The following is a 23340-nucleotide window of genomic DNA, read 5'->3' as shown; positions in this document are numbered from 1 at the left end:
GTCCAGGAAGCTTAGCTAACTTTAGCTACGTTCTCCCTACCAGAAAAGTATGTCTGGATGGATATGAAAAGAAGAAGAAAAAAAACAAACTGAGCCCACAATAGTTAAATCAAAAATCTCTATTTTTTAATTAAAATGAATGAGATGAAACTTTTTGTGTGAGTAAATTTTTATCAGCAATACAGACTCAAATACTGCATTTTTCTCAATATTTTTCAGGTCAATTTTACGTCGCAATGAGCGTAATCCTAATCAAATTTTCAAGAAAACTTCTTCCTTGAATGTGGATACACTTTATCTCCACTTGGTGGTGCCAGAGGGCATTGAACCACTTTTGAGGCTTCGAATGAGCTTCTTCTCGCCTTCACTACCGTTGACCTGTTATACTTTTAAATAGACAAAACAATTTCTCTTCATTCTCTTTCCTTTATGTAATTACTAACTTTCCTCTCGGAAATTGTTACTTTTCTCAAAAAAAAATAAAAAATAAAATAAATAAAATAATGTCTCCTTCCAAGACAGCTTTCTAAGTGAGGTCCTATACTCATTATTACGCTCAACCTAGTTTGATATAGAAAAATTATATAGCCTTTCTGGTCGTTTCAGGACAAACATAGGACAACATCAAGTCCACCATGTTTTTGACTATGACCCTCGGAGGGTGCACGTCGTGAGGTTGGCGGTGCGCCACACACATCTGCCAGGCGTCTAAGAGCATAACTTTGAGACCCTTGAAGATGGCGCGAAGTACGACGTTCTGTTGCAGCGAAAACCAGTCACTGTGGTTCAGACTCACCTCCCGGTCCAGGGCCCGAGGGTTGGCCATGCGGATGACTACCACCGTCCCCGGCGCCCGGTCCAGGAGTCGCACCACTGCATTCCGGATATGTCGGAGGCGGCGTATGTACACCTCAACGGGGAAGGGGCTAAAGTGAGCCCAGACGCTGAGTGCCACCACCGCGTTAGGACCGCCGGTCAGGCCATCCAGCTCGTTGGCGATGTAGTGCAATTCGTTGGCCATGATGGCGGTGTAGATGATGGGCGGGCCGTGGCAGCGGTACTCCAGCAGAATGTTGTAGGTGCTGTCGACCGCCAGCAAGGGCCCCGCTTTTTTGGGAGTATGCAGGTTGAAGTCCTTCATCTCTGCAGCACAGAACACAATAAAATGATATAAGAGGAAACAAGCAGTCAAGAGAAACCGGGTGCTTTATCTGAAAACTTGATTATTTATTTGATGAAATTTTGAATTGGAAGTCCATTTCAAAGTTTGGAACGCAAATGAACTAAATCAGTCTCTTCTTTACCCAAATGTCTATACTCACTTAAGTACAGTGTGTGAATCCTTTTTCCACCTCTGTCGCCATAACGCTATGAGACTGAAGCGCTCACCTGGAAGCACACTGAGGAGGTACTCGTACCACTGTCGAATGGTGGAGTCGCCGTACATGTAGACCACCTTGTTGGCCAAACACTGAGTGTAGTCAGTCGCCCTGTCAAACTTGCGCATGGTGACGTCGCCCAATGGCCTCCACGAGTCCTTGTAGTAGTACCCAGATGTCGTCAGCTTCACGGGGTCCGTTGTTTGACTGTCATTTTCTACATTGACGACAAACACAATGACGGAAATAAATCGCCATTCCCCAAAAAGTGGGAGTCATTAGTTTGAAGGGCCGCAGTACCTTTCTTGGCTGGCAGCACGTTGATGTTGTTTGTTGTGTTTGCATGGATTGGAACTTTGATGTTCACGCCACTGACGTCAAAAAGTCAATTACAAAGCAACAAATACTGTTGATTCTGTAATACATTCTTGACAGGGAAAAAAAGAGTTCTGCTCAAACAATTTTAGGGTTGAGCTCTTGCAACGGTAGCAGCCACATCTCCAAAACCTAAGTCCCATCCTTCTATCACACCAGGAAGCACCCGAACAGGGATTTATAGATAATGTATTATGAACTAACTTTTAAACAAATGTTACAACTTTTATGAATAAGGCCATAGGGCCCACGCCGAAAGGCTGCCCAGATAGCAGCCGTATGACGGGGAGTGACCGGCAAAAAAGTGTCAAGTGCCCAGCTCTGAAATTCTCATTGTATTGTATTGTAATTGTTCTTCATGCAGTTCTACATCTGGCCGTTAGGTGGCGAGATGAGTTGCCGTCTGTAGATGATATTTTCTTTCAGCGTTGCTTCCAAGATGATTTTATTGCGATGCTAGCTCAACTTTATGAACATTACTGCTTTAAGTCATGCGTCCAGGTTCTCCCCGAACAACAAAACAAACTGCATGAGTTAGGAAACCGTTGCTGAGTCACATGACTCAGGGGGACTCATGGAGGACTGCTAATTGGACAGAACGGAACATTGTGAGCCAGCATTCTTGCTGTTTCTCTACGACAATTTTTATGCATAAGTCCAGTGGGTCGAGGTCGGAAGGGTACCCAGGTCGTGGCCGGTGGGCGGGGAACGAACCGGCAAAAGAGCCCAGCTCTGTTTATTTTTGCTATACAATGGTTTTTAGGCAGTTTATCACAACAGCTGCACATGAGCATTTAGGCTTGACCGGGTTTTGGGATCCACAGATGGCTCTTTTCAAGAGCAGGTCATACTGGATGAAACCAATTTCTGGGGATGAACTTTTCAATACCCCAAATGTGATTTGGGGGTCACCAGTCTGAATGTTTGATAGAACCTTGCAACAACCACTGAGTGTACCAACCTCTGAAACAGCAAAGATTCCCTGTCGTTGATAATGTTTTTGAGGTAGCCGGCCCTGGCGTGGTTGATTCTGGTGTCGCAGCTGAGCATTTTGGGCTTGTAACAGTACCACGGCTCGCCGGAGTGAAGATCTGTGTAGTTGCACAGTGGACCCCTGTCTTGTGGCAGGCATGTATCGCAGGCTGTTGTCTCAGAACTGAGGCCACTACGAAATTGGCTGACGAAGAGCACCCGATGGGGCAGTTTCTCTCTTAGCCTCTGCAGCACGGCGACGGCCTCGCTCGAGTGCACCATCATGACCTCAACCTGAGCCGAGCCCTCCCACAGAAGCGGGAATCGAGCGGAATAAAGTCCATTCTTGTGGTCCAGTACCTGGCCGGCCACACCCGCCCTGAATTCTGGGGAGTGCAACCGAGCCAACAGAAAATCGCCGCCGTGGCGCTTGGGTTGACCTTTGAGGTCATTCAGGTGGATCTGCACTTCCACCTCGTCACCCACGTAGCGATACTGGTCGTTTTTGGCGGGTTTAATGGTAAACAAGCTGTTGGCCGGGACACTTGTCTGGGACAGGTCGAGTGGTTCAGAGCCAGAAGGCAGCTCAGGCCAGGCGATGGAATCCAACAGCTTGCGCTCCTCCAGCTCTTCTACCGGTGACGCTGGATGGCCCGGATGTGAACAGAAGGTGTGATTGTTGTGAAAAGTTTGGAGGGTTCTAGAGAGGTTTTTTGACTGGATCCGGTTGTGGACCTCGTAGAGTGCTGACACTATGTTGTACTTCCAGTTCTGAGGAGAGGAAATGATATGCATATGTGGTCACATTTTAATGGCAGCGTTCAGATGGATGCTGTAGGCGTACTCACTGAGTGGCCTTGGTGGGGAAAAAGTAAGTCAAGCTTATGCTTATCAATTAAAATCTAATTTAAATCCCCTTGTGGACTGAATGTGTAGCTACGGAGCCACACAAGTCTCAAGATACACGTTTGCAAATCGTCACACGCCTTTGATGCTTTTTTACACTTTCATTTAAAATTAAATGTATTTTTTTTTTTCCGATGAGGCGAGGTTACCAAAACACTCCATCCATCTGCTCCTGGTCTGGCCCCTCTGTCAAATTTTAGAACCCGTTGTGGCCCACCAATCAAAAAGTTTGCCCACTCCTGTCCTATAATTTTATATGTGTCATGGAATAAAGGCTACATCAATTTTGGTCACAGCACAATCATATGAACATCCTTTTATGCCATTGCCCTTGAGCAAATATGCCCCTGATAGTGTGTAACTTCACACCAAATAATTTCATTTTCCATAGGCTATACCATCAATAACACCTCCAAAGTAATAAGTAAAGACCGGTGATGGGAAAATAACCCAAATATCGACTGTTGCTCAAAATATAGGCAAACCCGTAGATAAAACATGTAACAACCACTGGTACATATGCAGCCAAACGTTGCAAATTTCTAACAGTGATATAAAAGCTGCCCCTGGTGAAAAACCGAGAGGAGATCAAATCTACAAATTATATATAGGATACTTTTGGTTGCTAATGCACGACGAAGTACTTCAGAGTAAAAGACTCACAAAATATTAAAGTGTAGTAATTAGGGGATTAGCATTTAGGTATTTCAAATATGCCTGGAGAGGGTTAAGGAAATCCGTAAAATCCAGTCCGACGAGTTTACCACTGTCGTTTATTGTACTGTTTCGTTGGGGGTGAGGGGGTTGGCGGTGGTCATGTTACGGACTGGGAATTTTGCTGGTTGACATTTACTCTTGCGTCTGATATATTCCCCTGCCAGTCGTTTTTCTTTTGCTTGTTTTTATTTTTTTTTTTAGATTGGGGGCAAAGAAGTAATGCAATTCCCTTGCTCTGACCGCCAATAATCAAAAGGCTTTATAATTGAATGCCATTAAAATAAAAGGGATTTTGTCTGATCACTCATGGGTTATTTAAATTAAGGGACACATCTTGCGAACTCGGCCAATGTACATAAACTTAAGAGTAAAACTTCAGCTCGTCACAAATAAATAAATGATTGAACAAACTTCTCTCACCTCCCCTATGGTGATGTTGCGCAGGAGGAAGTTGAGGCCAAATAAGGTAAGAATGATGAGGATACATTTCCAAACATTTAGGGACATGCTGACTGTGACTTTGCTCGTGGTGATTTCTGGCCGTCAGCGCAGTTATGATGATTTCATCCCACCGCCCTTACCTGGACCTTCAGTCCCAGAATCACACTGACACAAACTAGGAAGTCACCTCGCCCATAGGCAGGACTTCCGCGTAGGTCCACAAAGATATCGCCCTCCGCCCCGTCCTTTTAAAGCGCTTACCGCCCTCCTTACCGTTTAGCAGTCGCCTCCCACTACCCTCTCCCTGGCAAAAAAACAAAACAAAACTGCAGTCTCTCTCTCTCTAGACCATAATTTTTGGGGTTTGATTCCATCATACTACAATACTTTTGACTCAATTATTAATTAATTACATAATTATTATTTTTGGAATACTGATTTTATTTTTTTTAAAAAGTTGAGTATACACTTTAATTCATGTTTTAAATTACGCTATATTTCAATGTCAATTTTCATTGAACATTTACACATTTGTCGCAACGAAACCAGTAAAAATGAGTATTTCATGGCCACAAAGGAGCATGTAGTCCAGAATGGATTTTTTTTCCTGATCCTGTTTGACATGCGGCATTGTCGATTCCGCCGAAATTCAAAAACCTGTTGTTAAAAATGTAAAAGAGTTGTAAAAAAAAACAAAACAAAACACTTGTGACTTTGAAAAGTTTAATAGAAAGTTTAATGTTCCCTTATTAAAACTTCAAGCACTAAACATCATCAACTCATCACCACACTTTTAAAAGTCACATCACCACTCTCAGTCTGCAGTCTTGAAATAATGACACATTTGTCAGGGAAGGCTGTTAGCCCAGCCTGAGACAGCTGTTCGATGCTAAGAAGATGACACAGGTTGGGTGGTGTTTGGGGATGCACTGGAAAATGCACAAAGGCCAGTTTTATGAAAGCAGTGATGGGGATAGCGTGTGATGTAGAAGGTTATGATGTTTCCATGGAGCCATTCAGTTAGGAGATGGAGTGCTGTGTTAAGCCTTTTACCGTACGTAAAGAATCCCTGACTAAACTATAAGGACAGAAACTTAGTGAAATAATAAAAAACATCAGTATGCACTATTTTGGTTGGCGATGATCACACATCCTGCACGTTCATGGCCTCCTGCGGCCAAGCATACGTGTCCAGGGTGAAAGAATCGTAGTCCGGGCTGTAGATGTGAGATAGGACAAACGCCTCTTTGTCTTTCGGCTCCGGGTATACCGACGCCATGTTGTGCTTGTATGCGTAGTTGACGACCTAGAAAATATAGTATATAAAATATAGTATATTGTTAAAATATTTAATTGTGTGAAAATTAAAAAAAAATATGTAAATCTAAATATAAATCTAAATTTAAATGTGAAAAAAATATTAAAAAAAAATATATATTAAAAAAAAAAAAAAAAAAAAATATATATATATATATATATATTAAAGGATAATGTAAATGGCAGTCAATTTAAAACTGAACAAAGGTTAGACGGCTCTGAGCCACTTTTGTGATCCTGGCATGGAAGTCCATTGTTTCAGAGGGGTCTCGTTCACACCTCCTGTGGTGCAGCTGTGATCTAATCTTCCTGCATTCCTCTCCTGAATGTCTGGTCATTAGCATGGTCTAAACTTCAGTTACACTTAAAGGATTTCATACTTTTGACTATTAAAGGAATATAAGAGTTTGAGCTTAACATAGTTCATTAGATGTTGGTGCATCCAATGTATGAAAATGTGATATTGTAAAATGCTGAGAGTGTGACTGGTGGCGAGAAACTGGTTGCGGGGGTTGTGCAAGAATGGAATGTTTTAGAAACCGAAGGTGCTGAGCGAGACGAGATGACTCCGGGATGGAGCGGCCATCGGGGGATCGCACGCAGGAGGAGCCACGGGATTCGGCGGGAGGAGAAAGACCAATGAGAGCGAGCTAAAGTTAACTGCAATACACATAGCCAATAGAATCATGCCAGGATGCCTTTGTCTGTGCCATTTTGCATGTTGTATAGTATGAATCAGGACTGGGCAACTCGGGGGTAGAACACATTCGCTGGTGGTATGAGAGGTGTAGAGCTGTATTGAGAGGGACCCAAACTCAAGTTGTAGATTTGTGTGTTAGGAATAAATCCACTCGTGTGTGAAAATGCCGGCTTCCTGATACCTTTCTATTGCAGAACGAGCGCGCATATTGTTGGATGTGTGAGAGTTGGGTAAGGTCGCAAATTGGAGTCAGATTACTTATTTGAGTTTACATTGGGTTAAAGTTAAATTCTAACATTGATATAAAGATAAATTCCAACAATATATATATATATATATTTTTTTTTTTTCTGAAGAATACAAGATTTCACATCAAACCTTGACGGCAATGTTGAAGGACACCTCTCTGATGGATTTAAGAGGAGGGTAGAGTCGCCCCTCAGCCAAGTGCTCCTCGGTCACCATGTCAGCGATGGCCTGGAAAAAAAACCCACAGCAGCTGACCATGGTCACTGTAGAAAGGACAGAACGTCAAAAAGAAATGATGAGGTAATACTAATAAAAAGAGACCTCTGCAGTGGTGAGGAAGATGTCGTCGGATATGTGGCGTACTCTGCAGGCGATGACACCCAGTGCCACCCCGGGGAACACGTAGGCGTTATTTCCCTGGCCGGGGTAGAACGAGCGCCCGTCGGCCAGTGTCACCTTGTTGAACGGACTCCCGCTGGCGAAGATCCCACGACCCTGATTTTGCAAAAACAAACATAAAAGCAGCAGAAGCACTATACTTTTAAAAGATCTCACTGTGTAATGGAAAAGCGGGATTGCTCAAGTCTGCGGCTTCTTACCTCAGTGATGTTGTAACATTTCTCTGCCGTGCACTCTGCCTTGCTGGTGGGATTGCTCAAGGCGAAGATGATGGGCCGCTCATTGTAGGCCGCCATGTCCTTAATTATGTTATCGGTAAACGCACCCCCGATGGCGGCGACTCCTTCACACCCATTGAAAAAAAGAGAAAAAAAAACAATAACACTTATCATCAGAGAGTGGCTACTTTGTCATAATGTTTGCTGCACTAAAAATGCAATATCAAGTACTTTCTATTGCATGTTTTTCAAATGCATATTATACTGTAATTCATTTGCTATTCATTGGGCAGCAACATTTTTTTTTAAATGATGATTTTTATTCTTTTGATTGAACATGTTTTATACAATTATAAATTATTTGATTTCTCCAGGTGCTTTTCCTGCCTCCCACATCACATGTTCGGTCACTGAAGACTCTAAACTGTCATAGGTGTATGACAGTGTATGAATGTGAACGTGAGCGGGAGTCTGTCTATATGTGCCCTGAGAATGACTGGGTGCCGACCAGTCCAGGGTGGGACCCATCGCTTGCCCAAAGTCAGCATGATAGAAAATAGATAGCTGTATCTTATATTTAATACAGAGTGGTGATTCCACACAAGTGCACATCTGTCGCCCGATTTTGAATTTTGGCTCCAGGGTCTCTGTGGAGTTTGTGAGTTTCTTTTCAGTCCTCCTACATTCCAAAAATAAGCATGTTGTACATTGCTGGGGTCAGCCACGAATGTCGCCACTTTCGTATTTTGTTACAAATCCATACGATTGGTCAGTCACCTTAAGCAAGTCTCTGCAGTTTTCCATCAATTTTTTTAAAGAAACAAGGCAGGTTACATTACACGTGGTACTGGGAACAACAATGATAGTCATACGTCGGCTCCGCCTTGGCGCTCACCAATAATAGCGGTGGGCTTGATGGTGTGCACGGCCTCCTCCAAGGTCTTCAGGTGGGGATGCTCGTGTGCAAACTCCTCCTTCTCGTGGTTCAGATGACTTCGCCCCTGAAAGAGAAGCGTTTGTTTTCACTTTTAACGCAAAGTCCGTCAAAAGACACGCGCATGCGTTACCTTCACGATGAGACCCTTGGAGTCCACCATCCAGATTCTTCTGGCTGCTTCTTTTCGAGACAAGCCCTCCTTGGCCATGGCCATCATTAGCAGGTGAGCGATGCCCAGAGCAGCCTGATGGTTAAAGAACACCATTTTTATTTACAAACCATAAAAAGATGATGCATTAAAAAAAAAAATGCTCACCTCGCCAGCGCCTTGGAAAACGAAGGTGTGGTTGGACAGTTTGTTTTTGGTGATCCTCAAAGCTGCCAGCAGCCCGGCCACCGCTACAGAGGCCGTGCCTATGAGAGAAGTATTTATTGGTAATTTCAAATAATTAGTGCATAATTTAACATAATGTATAGTTTTTGGTTCCATTCAAAATACACTAAACGTTTATAAGTTGCGCCAAACATCAACAGAAATTTCATTTGTAGATGGCTCCACCACCAGAGTCAAGCAGGGCAGCAATTAAAAAACAAAAAGGAAAAGAAATTGAATTGACATCAGTGACTGAAAATCGAAACTCAAATTAAATCGGGGCTTGAGTGACTCGTTCCATCCCTAGCTCGTAGGCTACCTTGGATGTCGTCATTGAAGGTACAGTAGCGATTCCTGTATTTGTTGAGGATGCGGAAGGCATTGCTGTTGGCGAAGTCCTCAAACTGAATCAGGCAGTTCATCCCGTACCTGCAGGCTCACAGGGAAATGCGTCAAGAAGGTGAGAGACGATCACATCGCATGGTTGTTGTTTTCCCAACTCACTTGTCCGTCACGGCCTGCATGAATTCATCAATGAGCGCGTCGTACTCCTTTCCTCGGATTCGGTTGTGCTTCAGCCCAATGTAGAGGGGATCGTTCAGCAAGTTCTGGTTGTCCGTTCCAACATCCAACAACACGGGGAGGCACTGCTGCGGTCGAACCCCGCCGCACGCTGTGTACAGAGCCAATTTCCCCACGGGGATGCCCATGCCGTAGCTGCCCAGATCACCTAGCCCGAGGATGCGCTCGCCGTCTGTCACCACAATTGCCTAGATGCAATCAAAGGCAAAAAAAAACTTGACTCACATGGAAGGAGGCAAGAGGAAATAAAAGGATGATGGAAGGAGGACACGGAGATTTACCTTTATGTTCTCTTCGGGCCAAGAGTTGAGAAGGGTTGCAATGTGGCCTCTATCATGGATGGTGAGGAAGAGTCCTCTGTGGATGAAAATAATTTTAGAGATAGATAAGTAGCTTCTAGTGATGTTCCATATCACCCATTTTAATACAGAGTAAAATTCAAGCTGGATCTGATACTTTGTGCAAATACACTTAATGCAGGGGTGGGCAAACTTTTTGATTGGCGGGCCACAATGGGTTCTAAAATTTGACAGAGGGGCCAGACCAGGAGCAGATGGATGAAATGTTTTGTTAATCTCACCTCATGGGAGAAAAAACAAACATTTAATTTGAAATGAAAGTGAACAAAAGCATGACAACACTATATATGTCTTTGAAAAAAAAACGCGGTATTTAGAAAAAAAAACATGAACAAGGTTTATTCTTTTAATTTTTTTTCAAGTTCAACGGCCCAGATTAAAACATTTAACGGGCCGCATGTGGCCCCCGGGCCATAGTTTGCCCACACCTGACTTAAAGTCATGTGTCTGGTAAATTTATTATAAGTCAAGTCAGTATTCAAATCGTAGCGACATAAAGAATACTAGATGTTCATAATTTTCATCCATCCATCCATTACTTTTCCTCACAAGGGTCACAGGGCGTGCTGGAGCCTATCCCAGCTGACTTCCGGCAGAAGGCGGGTCACACCCTGGACTGGTTGCCAGTTAATTGCAGGTCACACAAAGGCAAACAACCATCTGCGCTCACACCCACACGATGGGCCAATTTTGAGTGTCCCATTAACCTACCATGCATGTTTTTCAAATGTGGGAGGAAACCGGAGTACCCGGAGGAAACCCACGCAGGCATGGGAAAAACATGCAAACTCCACACAGGAAAATTAATTCTCTCAAAATTGTGCCAGTGAATCATTACAATCATGTGGGTCATTTCTTCATTCTCAGAACATTGAATTGATTGCAGCTGGGCTGTTCTGGATGCCGTTTTGCATCTCATCTCGTTGATACCGTCAAGTTATTCTAAAAGAAGGGTGCGTGTACTAATCTTACCGCGGCCTCCTGAAGGCCAGGCCGTACTGCTGGCAGGCCAAGCCCACGGTGGGCGTGTAGACGATGGGCATGAACTCCTCGATGTCCGATGTAAGCACACGGTAAAAGAGCTTCTCGTTCCTGTCTTGTAGGGTCATCAGCAGGATGTACCTGATGCAGAGAGGAAGCCGCTAAAAAAAAATGGAAGCAGCTTCCATTGTGGTTTGTGTAGCAACTTGTTGTCTTGTAACAAAAAACTGTGGACAAATAATTAATTTTTACACATCTACATTTTGGTTTGTTATTTATCAGAGCTGGGCAATCCATCCCGGGGGTGGAACGGTCCGGCCCTCCGGTCTGGTCGGACGCCCAATTTTGGGGCGGGGGTGGTGGAGTGACACATTTCAAAAAAGCGCTGAATTAAGCAAGGACGGAAGTGAATTTTAGCCCGGCCCACGAATCGTCTATAGTGCGCGTGATGTGTTCACGAGGCGATTTCCCACCGTGTGCACGGCAAATGAATGACAATCTCTTCGGTCACTCCTTGTCTCTACGGTCTCTCTTATATAAACGCAGAACATTTTTATAAAAATTATAAAAAAAAAAAAAAAAATTAAAAGCATAAATGGGGCCAGAAAGGGATGACTATTCAAAATACTATTTTATAAATATTCTACTGTCAGGTCATTTAAACATATATTATATGAGAAAATGTTTTTTTTAAACCTGCAAACTCCTTTAAGAACAGGAAATGTCAGCTACCTTGTACTTTTAGAGTAAAATATTTATTTCAAATACTTCAAACAAGATTATTTCCCACAAAACTGCTTTAGTTGTTCACCGTCAGATGACACGAGCAGAAAAATTACATAATTGTTTCGTTCTCACTTGTCCAAGGGATTGACACGCGTTTCATAGCTCTTCATGACGCGCAGTACTTGGACATCTTGGGACAAGAAGCAGGGGGGCAGCAGGCCGTGGATGCCCAGCTGCAAGCGCTCCTCCAGGGTGAAAGCCATACCCTACAGGATGGAAATGGACTGTGAGTCACACCGAAATTTTAGAGCGGGCTTCCTCCTATTTTCCTCTGATTAATTGAGTCCGTTTAGGGTGGGGACAGCAAGTCAAAAATAATTTGATGCGGTATTTATTTATTCAGGGCGTCACGTGACCAACTGGTTAGTACGTCCGCCTCATAGTTCGGAGGTGCAGGGGCAATTCTAAAATATTTGCTAGCTACAGCCCTAAAAGCAGCAATAACGGATATATTTTGTCGACTGGGCAAGTCTGTTGTGTGGCTTGAGCAGGCATGTCAACAGGCTCGCAGCTGAGCGTGATATTGATGCTATTTATTCTGTCCAATGGTGTGACAGGCTGAACCCACTCCCCTTGCATCACCTCAAGTTGTCTGTGCTGAATTCTACCACAACAACAGTAACTACTCCAAAGGAGATCCTTCCGATTCATTGTAAAAGTTGTTTGACAGGAATGCCTAAATGTCCCCGCTGTCGCCGGCAGAGGACGTGAGGGTAATTATTTGGACTCAAAACAAGCGACAGTACCAACGGTTTCAGACCTATAGAATGAGTCATGCACGGGATTGTATTTTACCCTTTGCATTATTATTCTGAACTCAACTGTACAGACACAAGCTGTATTCTTTTCTATGAGAAAGTCCTCTGATAATGACGTTCCCTAGAATGCCACAAGATGATGCTGAAGCAATATTTTTCATATAAGACATAGCTGTGGCTTGAGCACAAAAACTGCGAATAGGTGAGTGTTTCATCTTATAACAGAGGACAGGTCCGCCAGTGATCTAATTACAAACCATTCATTTGTGGGGGTTTGCTATAAAGGGGATCCTCCGTTTACGATGGAATTCCTTTCCAAAGGTGGAGACAAAAGGCAAACTTTTTTGCACACAAGTTGTAATGCAGGACAGTCTAGGACAGTAACCAACACTAATAAACTAAAAAATTTAGGAAAGATGGTAAATAATTGGATAAAAAACACCTCTAGGCCATAAATATACAAATGAAAAATAATAGAAATATGTCAAAAACCGAGCGTGCCTTCTTACAAAACAACGTTAATTATATAGAGCATTTCACAACAGATTGCGTTTCCCTAAGGTGAACGCCCCTAAACTTGCAAATCAAAAATGTATTTTGGGCAAATATGCCTCAAAATTAAACAAAAATAATTACTGTTTTTGTTGTGTGTGTGTTTTTTTTGCATTGTTAAGAAATTTTACTAAGAAAATACATGTACCATCAAAATCCACCTGTTTTTACCTTCAGCTTCTGAAAGAGCAACTGTGATATAATTTTCAGTTGACAGAAGAGACAAAACGGGTGGAGTTTAATACTCTTATAACTCTTCTTCCACAAATGCAATATTAATCAAAATGCCATGTTTTGACTAGTAGGCCTGCATAGAACATATTCTTGTAGAGAAAATTTGGGGTTGGCGTCCCCTTTAATGTTATTCCCACAAAATGACTATAATTGTAAATGCAATTATTTCAACACACGAATATACAAGATCATAAAAACTTTCTCACTGTCCAAATACTTGCGGACCCATTTCATGATGCACACTTTCCACAATGAGTCATAACAGAAACGCTGACTTGAGAAGGAAATGCGACCTTCTCCGTGTCAAGTAAAACCAATAAAAGAGGGCAAAGTTAGTCAGAGTCTTGCTGAACGCATCAAAAAAATTAAGGGCGTGGCATTTCCTGTTTTACTCAGAATGGAAAAAAAGGCTCCCACCAAACCCGCTGATGACTCATTGTGGATGTTTGGTTTGGATGAGTTTGGCTAAAATCGGTCCACGGAAAGCACAGTTATGTACTTGATACGCGTTTGTTTATAAATGAGCCACTACTAAACCACGTAGTTTGCAGGGCATTGTGTGGTGTGTGAATGTTGAAGCAATCTTGCTGTGTTAAATTAACTGCTAAGGTTCATAAAGCATCGCCTATAAATGGATATAAATCTTTGTAAAACATTTACCCGCCACTCTGCACCACTTAATTTATCTGTTTATCTATTACTCGCTATTGCAGTGGTTCTTAAACTTTGTACGCGGACCACCTCCCAAAATATTTTTCTTACCAAGTACAACAACCATGATCGACATTAATATACTGTAGCGAGAAAGAGATTTAATTCAAAAACAGACTTATTTAATGTTACTATTAATGTATGCAATGTTAACAATGCTCTACAATTCAGGAAAATAAAAAAAATACACGCACTTAAATAATGGAAGTCAAGACAGCAAGGAAAATTATTCAATTTAAAAACATGCACGGACACACACAACATTATTATAAAATAGGAACAAAAAAAAAAAACTCCCTTCAATTGATGACGCATTTCAAATAGCCACCTTCAATTTTGCACCGAGTGAAACAAATGATAACATGCCTTTTGTTTCTATTACCTTTGCTCTGACTGACACTGCTTGTCGTGGTTGACACACCGCCTGCTCAGCAGATGTGGCATCTGTAAAGCTGACACTAGTAATGGCGTTTAAACAGCTGCTTTATAAAAGTGCTGCTCACCATTCATACAATGACTCTTCGGTCGCCTCTTAACTCAGGTCAGAGATGCTATATTTATCTGCCGGTGCTTTTTGCATGGAACCCAGCGGAGCGAGCTGACGCCACAACAGTGTATGCAATGTATGATGTACGGGTCAGGCAGCAGCAATTGCTTTTGCCAGAATAAAAGCTGGAGAAGAGTTAAGTGTCAAACTTTGCACCTCCTGTCCCGTTATGGCAGAATATTGCCAAGTCAACTTTGTTCCCATATTCCTTATAAAGCACAGGTGTCAAACTCCGGTCATGGAGGGCCATTATCCTGCATGTTTTGATGTTCCGCTCCTCCAACACACTTGATTCAAATTATCAAGGTGGTTAGAAGGCGACTGTAGAACTTTCTGATGAACTTTTCATTTTGGTGGACATCCCCTTTTATTTCAGTTTTTTTTTCACGACATGATCCAATGCTTCTTGTGTTTTTATTTCTTACCCAACCCACTGCTAATTTTGTTTTTAATTTATCCTTTGGTTAAATTGGCAACGATAAATAGCATAACTATTTTGCAAACCTTTGCTATTCGTGGTTGGGTTGTCTCTCTCTCCTCTGCGAACAGCAAAGGTCCACTGCATATCATTATTTTGAGTGGAAAATGATTACAAGATAATATATACAAATAATTGATAATTTCATGACAATATTATTAATTAACAGGTTGGACTGGTGATAGCACATCCGCCCAAATACAGCTAGTATAGATGCATCTTGCGCAGCTCACCCACAACCCGAGTTTGGATAAATGGAAATACAAAATGCATGAATGAAAACATTAATTTGAAGATGCCTCACCCTTAAGAGACACCTGTTACTTTGCATTTGTGCAAATAATTACACGGTAGTGCTCGGTCCCTGCATAGGTTTTGAATGGCACGTTCAGTTACCGCGGTACGTAGTTTCATTTAATTGTTATAGGCCTAGAAGTGATTTTCACACATACCCTGTCAGTAATTATGACTTCACTACAACGTTGGCGTGGGTCAGTAAGAGGCTACGGTGCGTTCCGACGTCCATCAGCTCACCTTGTTGAGGTGGGGGTTCCTGGTGATGTCATAGCCGCGCTTCTTGGTGCTAACGCTGCCTTTGGAGCTCGCCCCGCCGTGGCAGACTCTCGCCGCCTGAAAGGGGAACCCGCCGGCCGCCACAACCGCGGTGGCCGTAGTGCGTCGACACAAATGCAACGCCGCTCTTCCAGTGAGGGAATTCATGCTGCCTGCCTGCGCTCAAACACATAAACGCGCAGGTCACTCTCAAACTGGTAACGAGAAACCGCAGCAACGTAATCGACACCGATGCCTGTAAACAAACTGCCTCGTGAGGCTTGTTGTTCTTTAATTGTATTATCAACAAAAAAATAAAAACTTGCATGGAAACACCTCGAGGTGGCATGAGGTTGTTTAAATTAATTGTCTCTGTACAACAACAGAACGTTTTCCGCGTTAGATACTACTACTAGCAAGCGGCTAATCTTGTACTCACACCTCCTCAACCTCATCCTTACCTAGTGACTAATAATGTAACGCCGCCGTGTCTGTGACTCTTATCTTCATTAGTGTCTCGCCGTCTCCAGTCGATCCCAATCTAGGCGGCCTTCCCGGCCTGAGTGGATTTTAGAGGTGGATCTCGTGGAAGCAGCTGATCCCGGATCATTTGACATTGACTCCAGAGATGTTCTACGCATAAGATAATCATGTCGTAGTGGTCATAACCAAATCCAGACTGTCCACTTTCTTCCAAATTACACACGCTACCTCTTAAAGTAAACATTTATCTATAGACGAACAAACCGCAATAAAAACATTTTGAGCTGTAAAACAAATGCAATGTGCTGCGACAACTTGAACTTGTTCATCGCAGTGAGGTTCGGGCGATCACCACATCGTTGCACTTGACGTGTTTACATTTTTAATACTTGTCAAAGTTAGCGGGTGTAACTCCGTTTTCGAAACGCCCAAGACCAGCTCGTCGGGTTTCAGCCAAATGTTATTAAATCTACCCAAACTACAGGTTTGTGAGTCAAAGAACGGTCACAGTTAAACATCTTTGATTCTACTTCCTGATCAGCGCTGAACCGAGGACCAATCAGATCACAGTACACCAAGCGCTTGTCCCGCCTCGGCAAATCATTGTAATGTCGAATTCATGTTTTTGATACTCGAATGGGAGAACGTCAACAATACAAATACACACATTTATTATATTTTTTCATCTAAAAATAACAACAGCATATTAAAGAATTTGGTGCGAAAGGCTTACAACACCTGGTACTCTCAAGCAGTCTCACAAGTAATAACAATGCCAGACCCATTTTAGCTTTAAAATTAAAAACGTCCCCAATGTTTGGATTTTGGAGTAATTAGTTATTATCAGATTGAGAACGTAACGTAAACAAACATTTCCTCAGCCAATCCAAAACCATATACCAAGCACAAATTCTGCCCACCGCCATAGCAGTTTGCAAGACAACTTTGAAAAGTCTTTGGTGAAATGTCCCTCCCGCCACATTATTGCAATATATTTTGCAAAGTACATAATACATTCATATAGCTGTTTTTAGATTCCCGTGGAGGACAAAAGCTCGGTGGTTGACCCAACTCATAACTATGAGATAGTAGGTCATTAGTATGCGTTAGTACGTCGTGACTTCGTAAGTCTTATTACTTAAGGGTTTTGGACTTTAAAAAATACAAAAAAAAAAACAACATTTAGTATTTCTTTAATGGCGGAAAGAGAACTGTTCCGTTTTTGAAAGACTTGGACAATTGCGTCCTCTGGTGGACATTTTGACCGAGATCCAGTTTTTTCATTTGTGGGTTGTGTAGCTCTCAAATGCAACCCACAGTGTGTATCTAAACAGTTTTATTCAAAACTAAATTTCACAACACTCAAAGCAAAAATATTACAGCAAAATAGATAAGTACAGTGGTTTCATGCGAGGGCCAGTTTTTCAGTCCCATATATCATAGCACAGTTGTCAGTCTATTCATGTTGTTTGAAAAAAAGACAATTTACGTTTTGATGAAAAAAAGAAAAAAACAATTAAAAAAAGACAATCAAATGACTAATTTAGGCATAAAAATCTCGACTTACTACTAAAAAAATCACGCCCCCCCGTCAAAAAAAAAAAACAAGTCCATCCTTGATTGACAAGCAGAGAAAAATGAAGCCTACTTTTGCACCTTTTTCTATCAAAGAAATGCTTCAGATGACTACGCTGGTGTTGCTACGGGAGCTCCTATCCTACGGAGAGAAGTGAAATAGGCGTGGTTAGATCAAGTGTCAAAAGGAAACAAAGTAAAATAGGAACCAGTGGTTCCTTCATGAATCCTCCAATTACAATAGTAATAGAAAAGCCCACACCAAGAATAAAGGAAAGCGTAAACAAAGAGAATGTGTGTGACAGTTTCTTACAGAAAGATGGATGTAGTTCCTGCGGTCGCTGGCGTGTCTATGTTGGCTCTCCACAGAGGAGTAGCTGGGAGGCTTCTCGGGCCAATCCCTCCCTCTAGCCGCCCTTCGCCTGCCATTGTCCTCTTCGTCCGAGCTCCACGAGCCTTTGCGGCGCGGAGGCGAGTAGCTCCTTTCTCTCCGCGTGGTTCTGCTTCGCATGTCCTCCATCAGGTCGTCGCGGCTGCGGGTCTGAGGCCTGGACCCGACACCGCTCTGCTCCCTCCGGGTGCGGTGGTTCCCTCTTCCTTGCCTCCCCTCCCAATCGGAGTCGTCGCTGTACTCGCGCAGGATCCCCCGTCTTGGAGGAGAATGGTCTCTGTATCTGCGCTGTTGGACGCCCCTTCCAGAGGGGTTGGTACTACCGCTGGACTGGCTAGAGAAGCGTATCCCCCCCCTGTCTGGCTCTCCGCCTCGGGGGCCATTGCGGGAGGAGAAGCTGGGAACACGCTGGATGATGGGAGGGAGTGTGATCACCCTTCTCTCCGTGCCCCTTACACCCATCTCATCGAGGGCCGACAGCATGCTGGGTGGCCCGGGGGTGTAGGGCACAACGGGAGGCGGCGGCTGAGGCTGAGCCATTAGCGGGGGGCCATTTTGAATGGGATGCATCGGCACATCCAGCCCCCTCACCTGGTTCTCCAGGTAATCCAACACGTGTCGGGTGCTTTGGCGGCTGCTTGCAGCACTGCCATTCAGGTGGGGTGGGGGAGGAGCCTGCTGCGGAAGAATCACGGGGGACAGCTGCATGGGTGCCATAGCAAAGTTGTGTTTGCCAGGGTTCGAGTACGAGCCTGAAAGAAATGCAAGATAAATTTAAGCCTTTGTCCTCAATTAAATAACTCAACAGCAAATTAATTAAATCAATTAATTAAATAAATAACCGCTCTAATTATTGTTATTATCAAATAGTTGCTTTGTAATCATTTACTAGAGCACAGACGAATCAGAAGTCCAACCAGCAATATACTGAATGTTTGACCATAGCCCTACCACTCTTGTAGTCATAGTTTGGTTGAAATATACCGTAGTCTCGTGACTGAAGGTGCAGCATGATCAACTTAGTACGCACGTTTATGGACATTTGTTTTGATGTACTGCCATTACAAAGACAATGTGTAGGTGGAAACAAGCAAGGATGCATTCATGATGAATGAAGGACATTTTCAGACTCACCTGAATACAACATGGGGACGCCCTGGCTGGAGTTGTTGGAGCTGATGGGAGCGTAAATGGGTTGGCCGTGCATCCACGGCGCCATGGCTCTTTTGGCCTCACGCAACATCCTGTGTTGCATCACAGCTAGAGACAAAGAAACTCAGTTCATTTAAATTAAAGTGCACTCATGCCTAATTATCTTACAGCCAGATCACACGGGAAGGTTGTACTTTAACATAAACGCAAGCCACAGTACAGCGAAGGCAATGAAAGAACAGCCTTTAAAATCCCAACTGAAGGTTTTTTTTGCCATTATAAAAACATGCACATGAAGCCAATAATCCTGTTTACCTTTTTCCGGGCAGCAGCAGGTCTTTGGACAGCAAGGGCAGCGCACATAGCAGCAGCACTTCTGGGGGCAGCACTGACAGCAACATATGCACAAGAGCATGATGAGCAGCAGGGCGCCCAGGATGATTAACAGCACCGTCAACCAGTCTAGCACACATCACAAAGTACTGAGTTTTAAAATACAGTCAGAAACATAAATATTGGGACATGGAAACACTTCTCATCTTTTTTGGCTCTCAGCACCACCACAAATGATTTGAAATGGAAGTAACATGAAGGGCTTTATCTGCAGACGGGAACAGAAACAATGCTCACACTCTAAATTGGCCCTTAGTGTGGGTGTGAGTGGTTGTTTGTCTTTGTGTACCCTGCGATTGGCTGGTAACCAGTCCAGGATGTACCCCGCCTACTGCCCGAAGACAGCCGGGATATAAGCTGCAGCACGCCCGCAACCCTTGTGAGGAAAAGCGGCTCGGAAGATGGATGAATGTTTAGCACCCAAAATTTATGGCCCTGAATGTAAATGTCACCGTTGTCTGGTACATTTCGTGTGACAAAGTGAGAATGCTTACGATACACGATGAGTTTAACTTCTCGATCCGAGTCCCCCGATGTGTCGCCGGCGGCATCGATGGTGCAGAAGTACACACCGTTATCCCACCACATCACCTCAGTGATGACAAGGTCAGCCTCTATGGGGCACACAATTATATAATTTAAAGTGTGCATAAAATCATTACTAGTACTTCGTTTCATCTACAAACGTACTGTTTTGAATGGTAATTTTGCGGTTCTGGTAATCGACACCCAGGATGGGCTGATTGAGACCTCGCTTTTGGACCACAGTGCGGACTGTGCGCTGGCGGTCCGGGCAGTCGTTGGATGGGTCCTGACCCAGCTGCAGTGCGGCCTGGTAGTCTTCACAGACATACGGTGTTTACAAATGTGCTCACACTGGCAATCTAGTAATGTAATAAATTTCAGGTAAGCAATTTAATTGTATAAACAAACCATTTTCTTTCAAGTGTCATGGCAATTTGCAAATAGCTTGATTGTCGACACAACCCGTTTTCAGTTGAAGTTCGACCGCCAATAAGTTGCACTCACAAAAAAATTTCCAACAGCAAATTATCAGTGGAGGTTGGTGGAGCTTCATCAACAAATAAAGGCAAGACATATTTGGGAATTATAATATAGATATTTTATATATATCTTTTTCTAAATATGAGCATATTTGGGTATCGGTTTAAATTAATGTTACATTTTTTCGAAGACACATTCACCTTTTGAATAAATTGCAACTGCTAATGCACTCTCTCTAAACAGATGGAAAAGTATTATTTATGTCCAAAAACGTATGTAAACACTGCTGACACTTCAGTGAAAAAAAATTATTGACAAATTTACAAATTCTATTTGATTCAGTGCATCTTGCTCGTGGAGAATGACAGTAGGAGGACTCACTTGTGGAATAGTACTCCAGAATGGGGTCTTTACAGAAGGATTTGAATCGCCAGGTAACCAGCACATCCTGTGGGTTTGCAGAGGTGGAGAAGTCGCAGCGAAGGATCACAGACGCAAACAACATAGTACTTCTTTCAGACTCCGGAACATTCACCTGGATACACAGCAGCTCTAATGGACAAAGAGAGTCAAATCCTTTAGTCTGCATGTTTACTCAAGACTGTGGTCATCAATGCAGGATCGCTACAAATGTGACAGAACAAGTGCCAGAACAAGTTTACACATAATACACTCTTTGACTAACAGCAATACAAACTGTCAATCATCAAGGGCAAAGTATAATTAAGTAACATTGCAAGTAGAGTAGTGAAAAGTGCCACTAATGATTTTAAAATATATAAATACAGTTCACATTACAGTACTGCTTCTGTAAAATTAATTCTGATCAAATGCACTGCATGCAGTAAAATAACAGCTGAAAGATATAACTATGATGGCGTTCAGTCGCTTAACAATGTAAACATTTAAAAAAAAAAATATGGGAGAACCAGTTCCTAAAGTGTTGATAAGTGAAGGTGTCATTTAGCTGAAAAGTAGTGTTGTGGGAATATTTTCAATAACTGTATTTTGGTAAACGGCAAAAGTTGTCTTTCTGGTTCAGTGTGTCTCAATCTTTAATATGCCAGGGTACATATTTTACATTAAAAGAATCTCACAACACACTACAAAACAAAATCATGACAAATTGAATACATGGGTTATTTACATACCTTTGTCCATTTAATGGAAGAGCAATTCGTTGTTCTGCCTGTGACGATACACCACTGGCATAGATAAACAAATATACTTTGTTTATTGTAACTCAATACTACTTTCACCAATTAAGTGACATTGTATAATTTCCCATGGCAAAATTAAAGTAACATTGCACTCTTGCTGGTTGTGAGTTACTGCCCACAGAAAAGGGGAGTTTCTGACATGCAACATTTAAGCTGTTACTGCAAACTGTTTATGTCATAAATATCTCAAATGTTGAGTATTGGTGGCACACACGATTCTATTCTTGCATGAACATATTAAAGGCATTCATCCATCAATTATCTAAGGGTCACAAGCTAACCAACTATATTAAGGTAACTTTGTATTTTCTTTCAAGGCCAGGGCTCTAAAAACGCCCCTGCATGACGTCACCTCTGGGATGTTTTGCTACATCCCTACAGACTTGCAAAACTCATATGGGCAACATTATTATGATCAATATGTAATCGCGAATACACTGCTAAAAGTGTTTTGTGTAACAATATGAACATTTTGTAAATATTGTCATGCGTTTCGGGCAACATGTTTTTTAAAGCAAATAATTACACTGGATGCCTTCATTTTGTGTTTGTGATAAACTACCGCGCATTGCGACTGACGTACACGTTTGCCCCGTCTTAAACTCAGGGTATTGCAAAAAAATCCATATAATAGATATCGATCGACTTAAAAGGGAATTTACCAGCAAATACTAAATATTAGCTCGGACCTACATCAGTGTATTTTTTTAAGGGATATGGTCACGTGACTCAGTCGGCCTTGCCCTAGTTGCAACTGTTGATAATTAACTTTTCAGCCAAGACTATTTGCTTTCACAACTTCGCCCTGCATTCAAGCCACGCAAAAGAAGAAAAAACACACACATAATGGCTCAAAAAGTGAAAAAAAAAACTCGTTCAAAGACTGTAAAGCCTCACCTGTTGGAAGGTAAACCAGCACCAGCAGCGTCACTAGTATCAAATTTCCCATCACCGCTTATAGTTCCCTCTATCCCTGCGCTACAGCGTCGCCGTTTATCCCGTTGATGTTCCAAAATCCACCAAGATCCAACTATGTGGGCTATAAACACCTTTCCACATAGTCCAGCAAATTTGTTTTCACCTTCGGGAAAACATGTTTTTCGAGTATTGTGTGCGACGTCGAAGTACAGACAACAATTCCCACAGGTGCATACGAAGAGGCGGGCGGAATCGATTTGCCCCCCCCCCCCAACGCTCTTACCCATAGTGACGTCACGGACTCCGCCTCGCTCACATACGTTTTTTTTCCCCTCGCTCACGTAAGTGCAACACGGAAATAAAGTCACCTGGAATTAAATGTATATTTTAGTGCAAACACCTTGGGTACAAGTATATATTTCACTTTTTTAACAGGTATAATAAATAATGGTGAACATTTTAGTCAGTAGCAAAAAGGTACTGAACGAATTGGGAAGCAAATTCAATACAACGCAATACGATAAAACTTTATTTATACAGTGCATTTAACAACAGCTGCAGCTGTAACACAGCCTTTTCTATATGGTGTAATATAAACGATCAGGAAGTTAGAACACAAGCTTAAACACATAAACATTAGATACCAGAAGAACAGCACAACAGCGAGTCTCATGTTGAGT

General features: G+C 42.6%; 3 protein-coding genes across 5 annotated transcripts; all 3 read right to left on the bottom strand.

The window, feature by feature from the left end:
• Positions 1–104: 104 nt before the first annotated feature.
• On the bottom strand, positions 105–4997 carry LOC148323367 (NXPE family member 3-like). The gene is made up of 5 exons (XM_088315931.1): positions 4770–4997; positions 2716–3497; positions 1680–1750; positions 1390–1596; positions 105–1143 (listed from the first exon to the last, which is right to left on the bottom strand). Exons 1-5 carry the CDS (start codon positions 4854–4856, stop codon positions 581–583), a joined length of 1710 nt encoding a protein of 569 aa, XP_088172057.1. The 5' UTR covers positions 4857–4997; the 3' UTR covers positions 105–580.
• Positions 4998–5496: 499 nt separating this feature from the next.
• me3 (malic enzyme 3, NADP(+)-dependent, mitochondrial) lies at positions 5497–16206 on the bottom strand. Its single transcript, XM_088315532.1, has 14 exons — positions 15985–16206; positions 15506–15700; positions 11764–11897; positions 10897–11046; positions 9847–9922; positions 9488–9753; positions 9303–9412; positions 8927–9024; positions 8741–8854; positions 8569–8674; positions 7656–7798; positions 7378–7551; positions 7186–7284; positions 5497–6096 (listed from the first exon to the last, which is right to left on the bottom strand). The coding sequence occupies exons 2-14, from the start codon at positions 15689–15691 to the stop codon at positions 5935–5937; spliced, it is 1818 nt and encodes a 605-aa protein (XP_088171658.1). The 5' UTR covers positions 15692–15700; positions 15985–16206; the 3' UTR covers positions 5497–5934.
• Positions 16207–16655: 449 nt separating this feature from the next.
• LOC148323365 (immunoglobulin-like domain-containing receptor 1) lies at positions 16656–22920 on the bottom strand. Of its 3 annotated transcripts, none has more exons than XM_088315904.1 (9): positions 22640–22920; positions 21674–21727; positions 20904–21074; positions 20208–20357; positions 20012–20131; positions 19440–19586; positions 19107–19232; positions 17895–18724; positions 16656–17723 (listed from the first exon to the last, which is right to left on the bottom strand). In XM_088315904.1, the coding sequence occupies exons 2-9, from the start codon at positions 21681–21683 to the stop codon at positions 17685–17687; spliced, it is 1593 nt and encodes a 530-aa protein (XP_088172030.1). In that variant the 5' UTR covers positions 21684–21727; positions 22640–22920; the 3' UTR covers positions 16656–17684. The 3 variants fall into 3 exon arrangements, with proteins under 3 accessions (XP_088172030.1, XP_088172031.1, XP_088172029.1); XM_088315905.1 differs by lacking the exon at positions 21674–21727 and having other exon boundaries at positions 20904–20970; positions 21058–21074; XM_088315903.1 differs by lacking the exon at positions 21674–21727.
• Positions 22921–23340: the final 420 nt, after the last annotated feature.

Source organism: Idiotropiscis lumnitzeri, chromosome 14 (genome assembly GCF_059441095.1).
Source record: "Idiotropiscis lumnitzeri isolate Australia: NSW breed Sydney's pygmy pipehorse chromosome 14, RoL_Ilum_1.0, whole genome shotgun sequence".
Taxonomy (NCBI): domain Eukaryota; kingdom Metazoa; phylum Chordata; class Actinopteri; order Syngnathiformes; family Syngnathidae; genus Idiotropiscis; species Idiotropiscis lumnitzeri.
The sequence above is the reverse complement of the archived record's forward strand: the minus strand, read 5'-3'. Positions and strand labels throughout refer to the sequence as shown.

Coding starts and splice junctions, on each gene's coding strand:
- me3 (XM_088315532.1), bottom strand. CDS start 15,691: ATGAATTCCCTCACTGGAAGAGCGGCGTTGCATTTGTGTCGACGCACT. Junction 11,898..15,505: donor GGAACCCCCACCTCAACAAG/GTGAGCTGATGG, acceptor TCCATCCTGTAG/GGTATGGCTTTCACCCTGGA. Junction 6,097..7,185: donor CCTTCAACATTGCCGTCAAG/GTTTGATGTGAA, acceptor TATATTTTCTAG/GTCGTCAACTACGCATACAA.
- LOC148323365 (XM_088315903.1), bottom strand. CDS start 22,691: ATGGGAAATTTGATACTAGTGACGCTGCTGGTGCTGGTTTACCTTCCA. Junction 21,075..22,639: donor GCTGGTTTACCTTCCAACAG/GTGAGGCTTTAC, acceptor TTTGTCCATTAG/AGCTGCTGTGTATCCAGGTG. Junction 18,725..19,106: donor CGTCCCCATGTTGTATTCAG/GTGAGTCTGAAA, acceptor CATTTCTTTCAG/GCTCGTACTCGAACCCTGGC.
- LOC148323367 (XM_088315931.1), bottom strand. CDS start 4,856: ATGTCCCTAAATGTTTGGAAATGTATCCTCATCATTCTTACCTTATTT. Junction 3,498..4,769: donor GCAACATCACCATAGGGGAG/GTGAGAGAAGTT, acceptor TCCTCTCCTCAG/AACTGGAAGTACAACATAGT. Junction 1,751..2,715: donor GAATCTTTGCTGTTTCAGAG/GTTGGTACACTC, acceptor TTTTGACGTCAG/TGGCGTGAACATCAAAGTTC.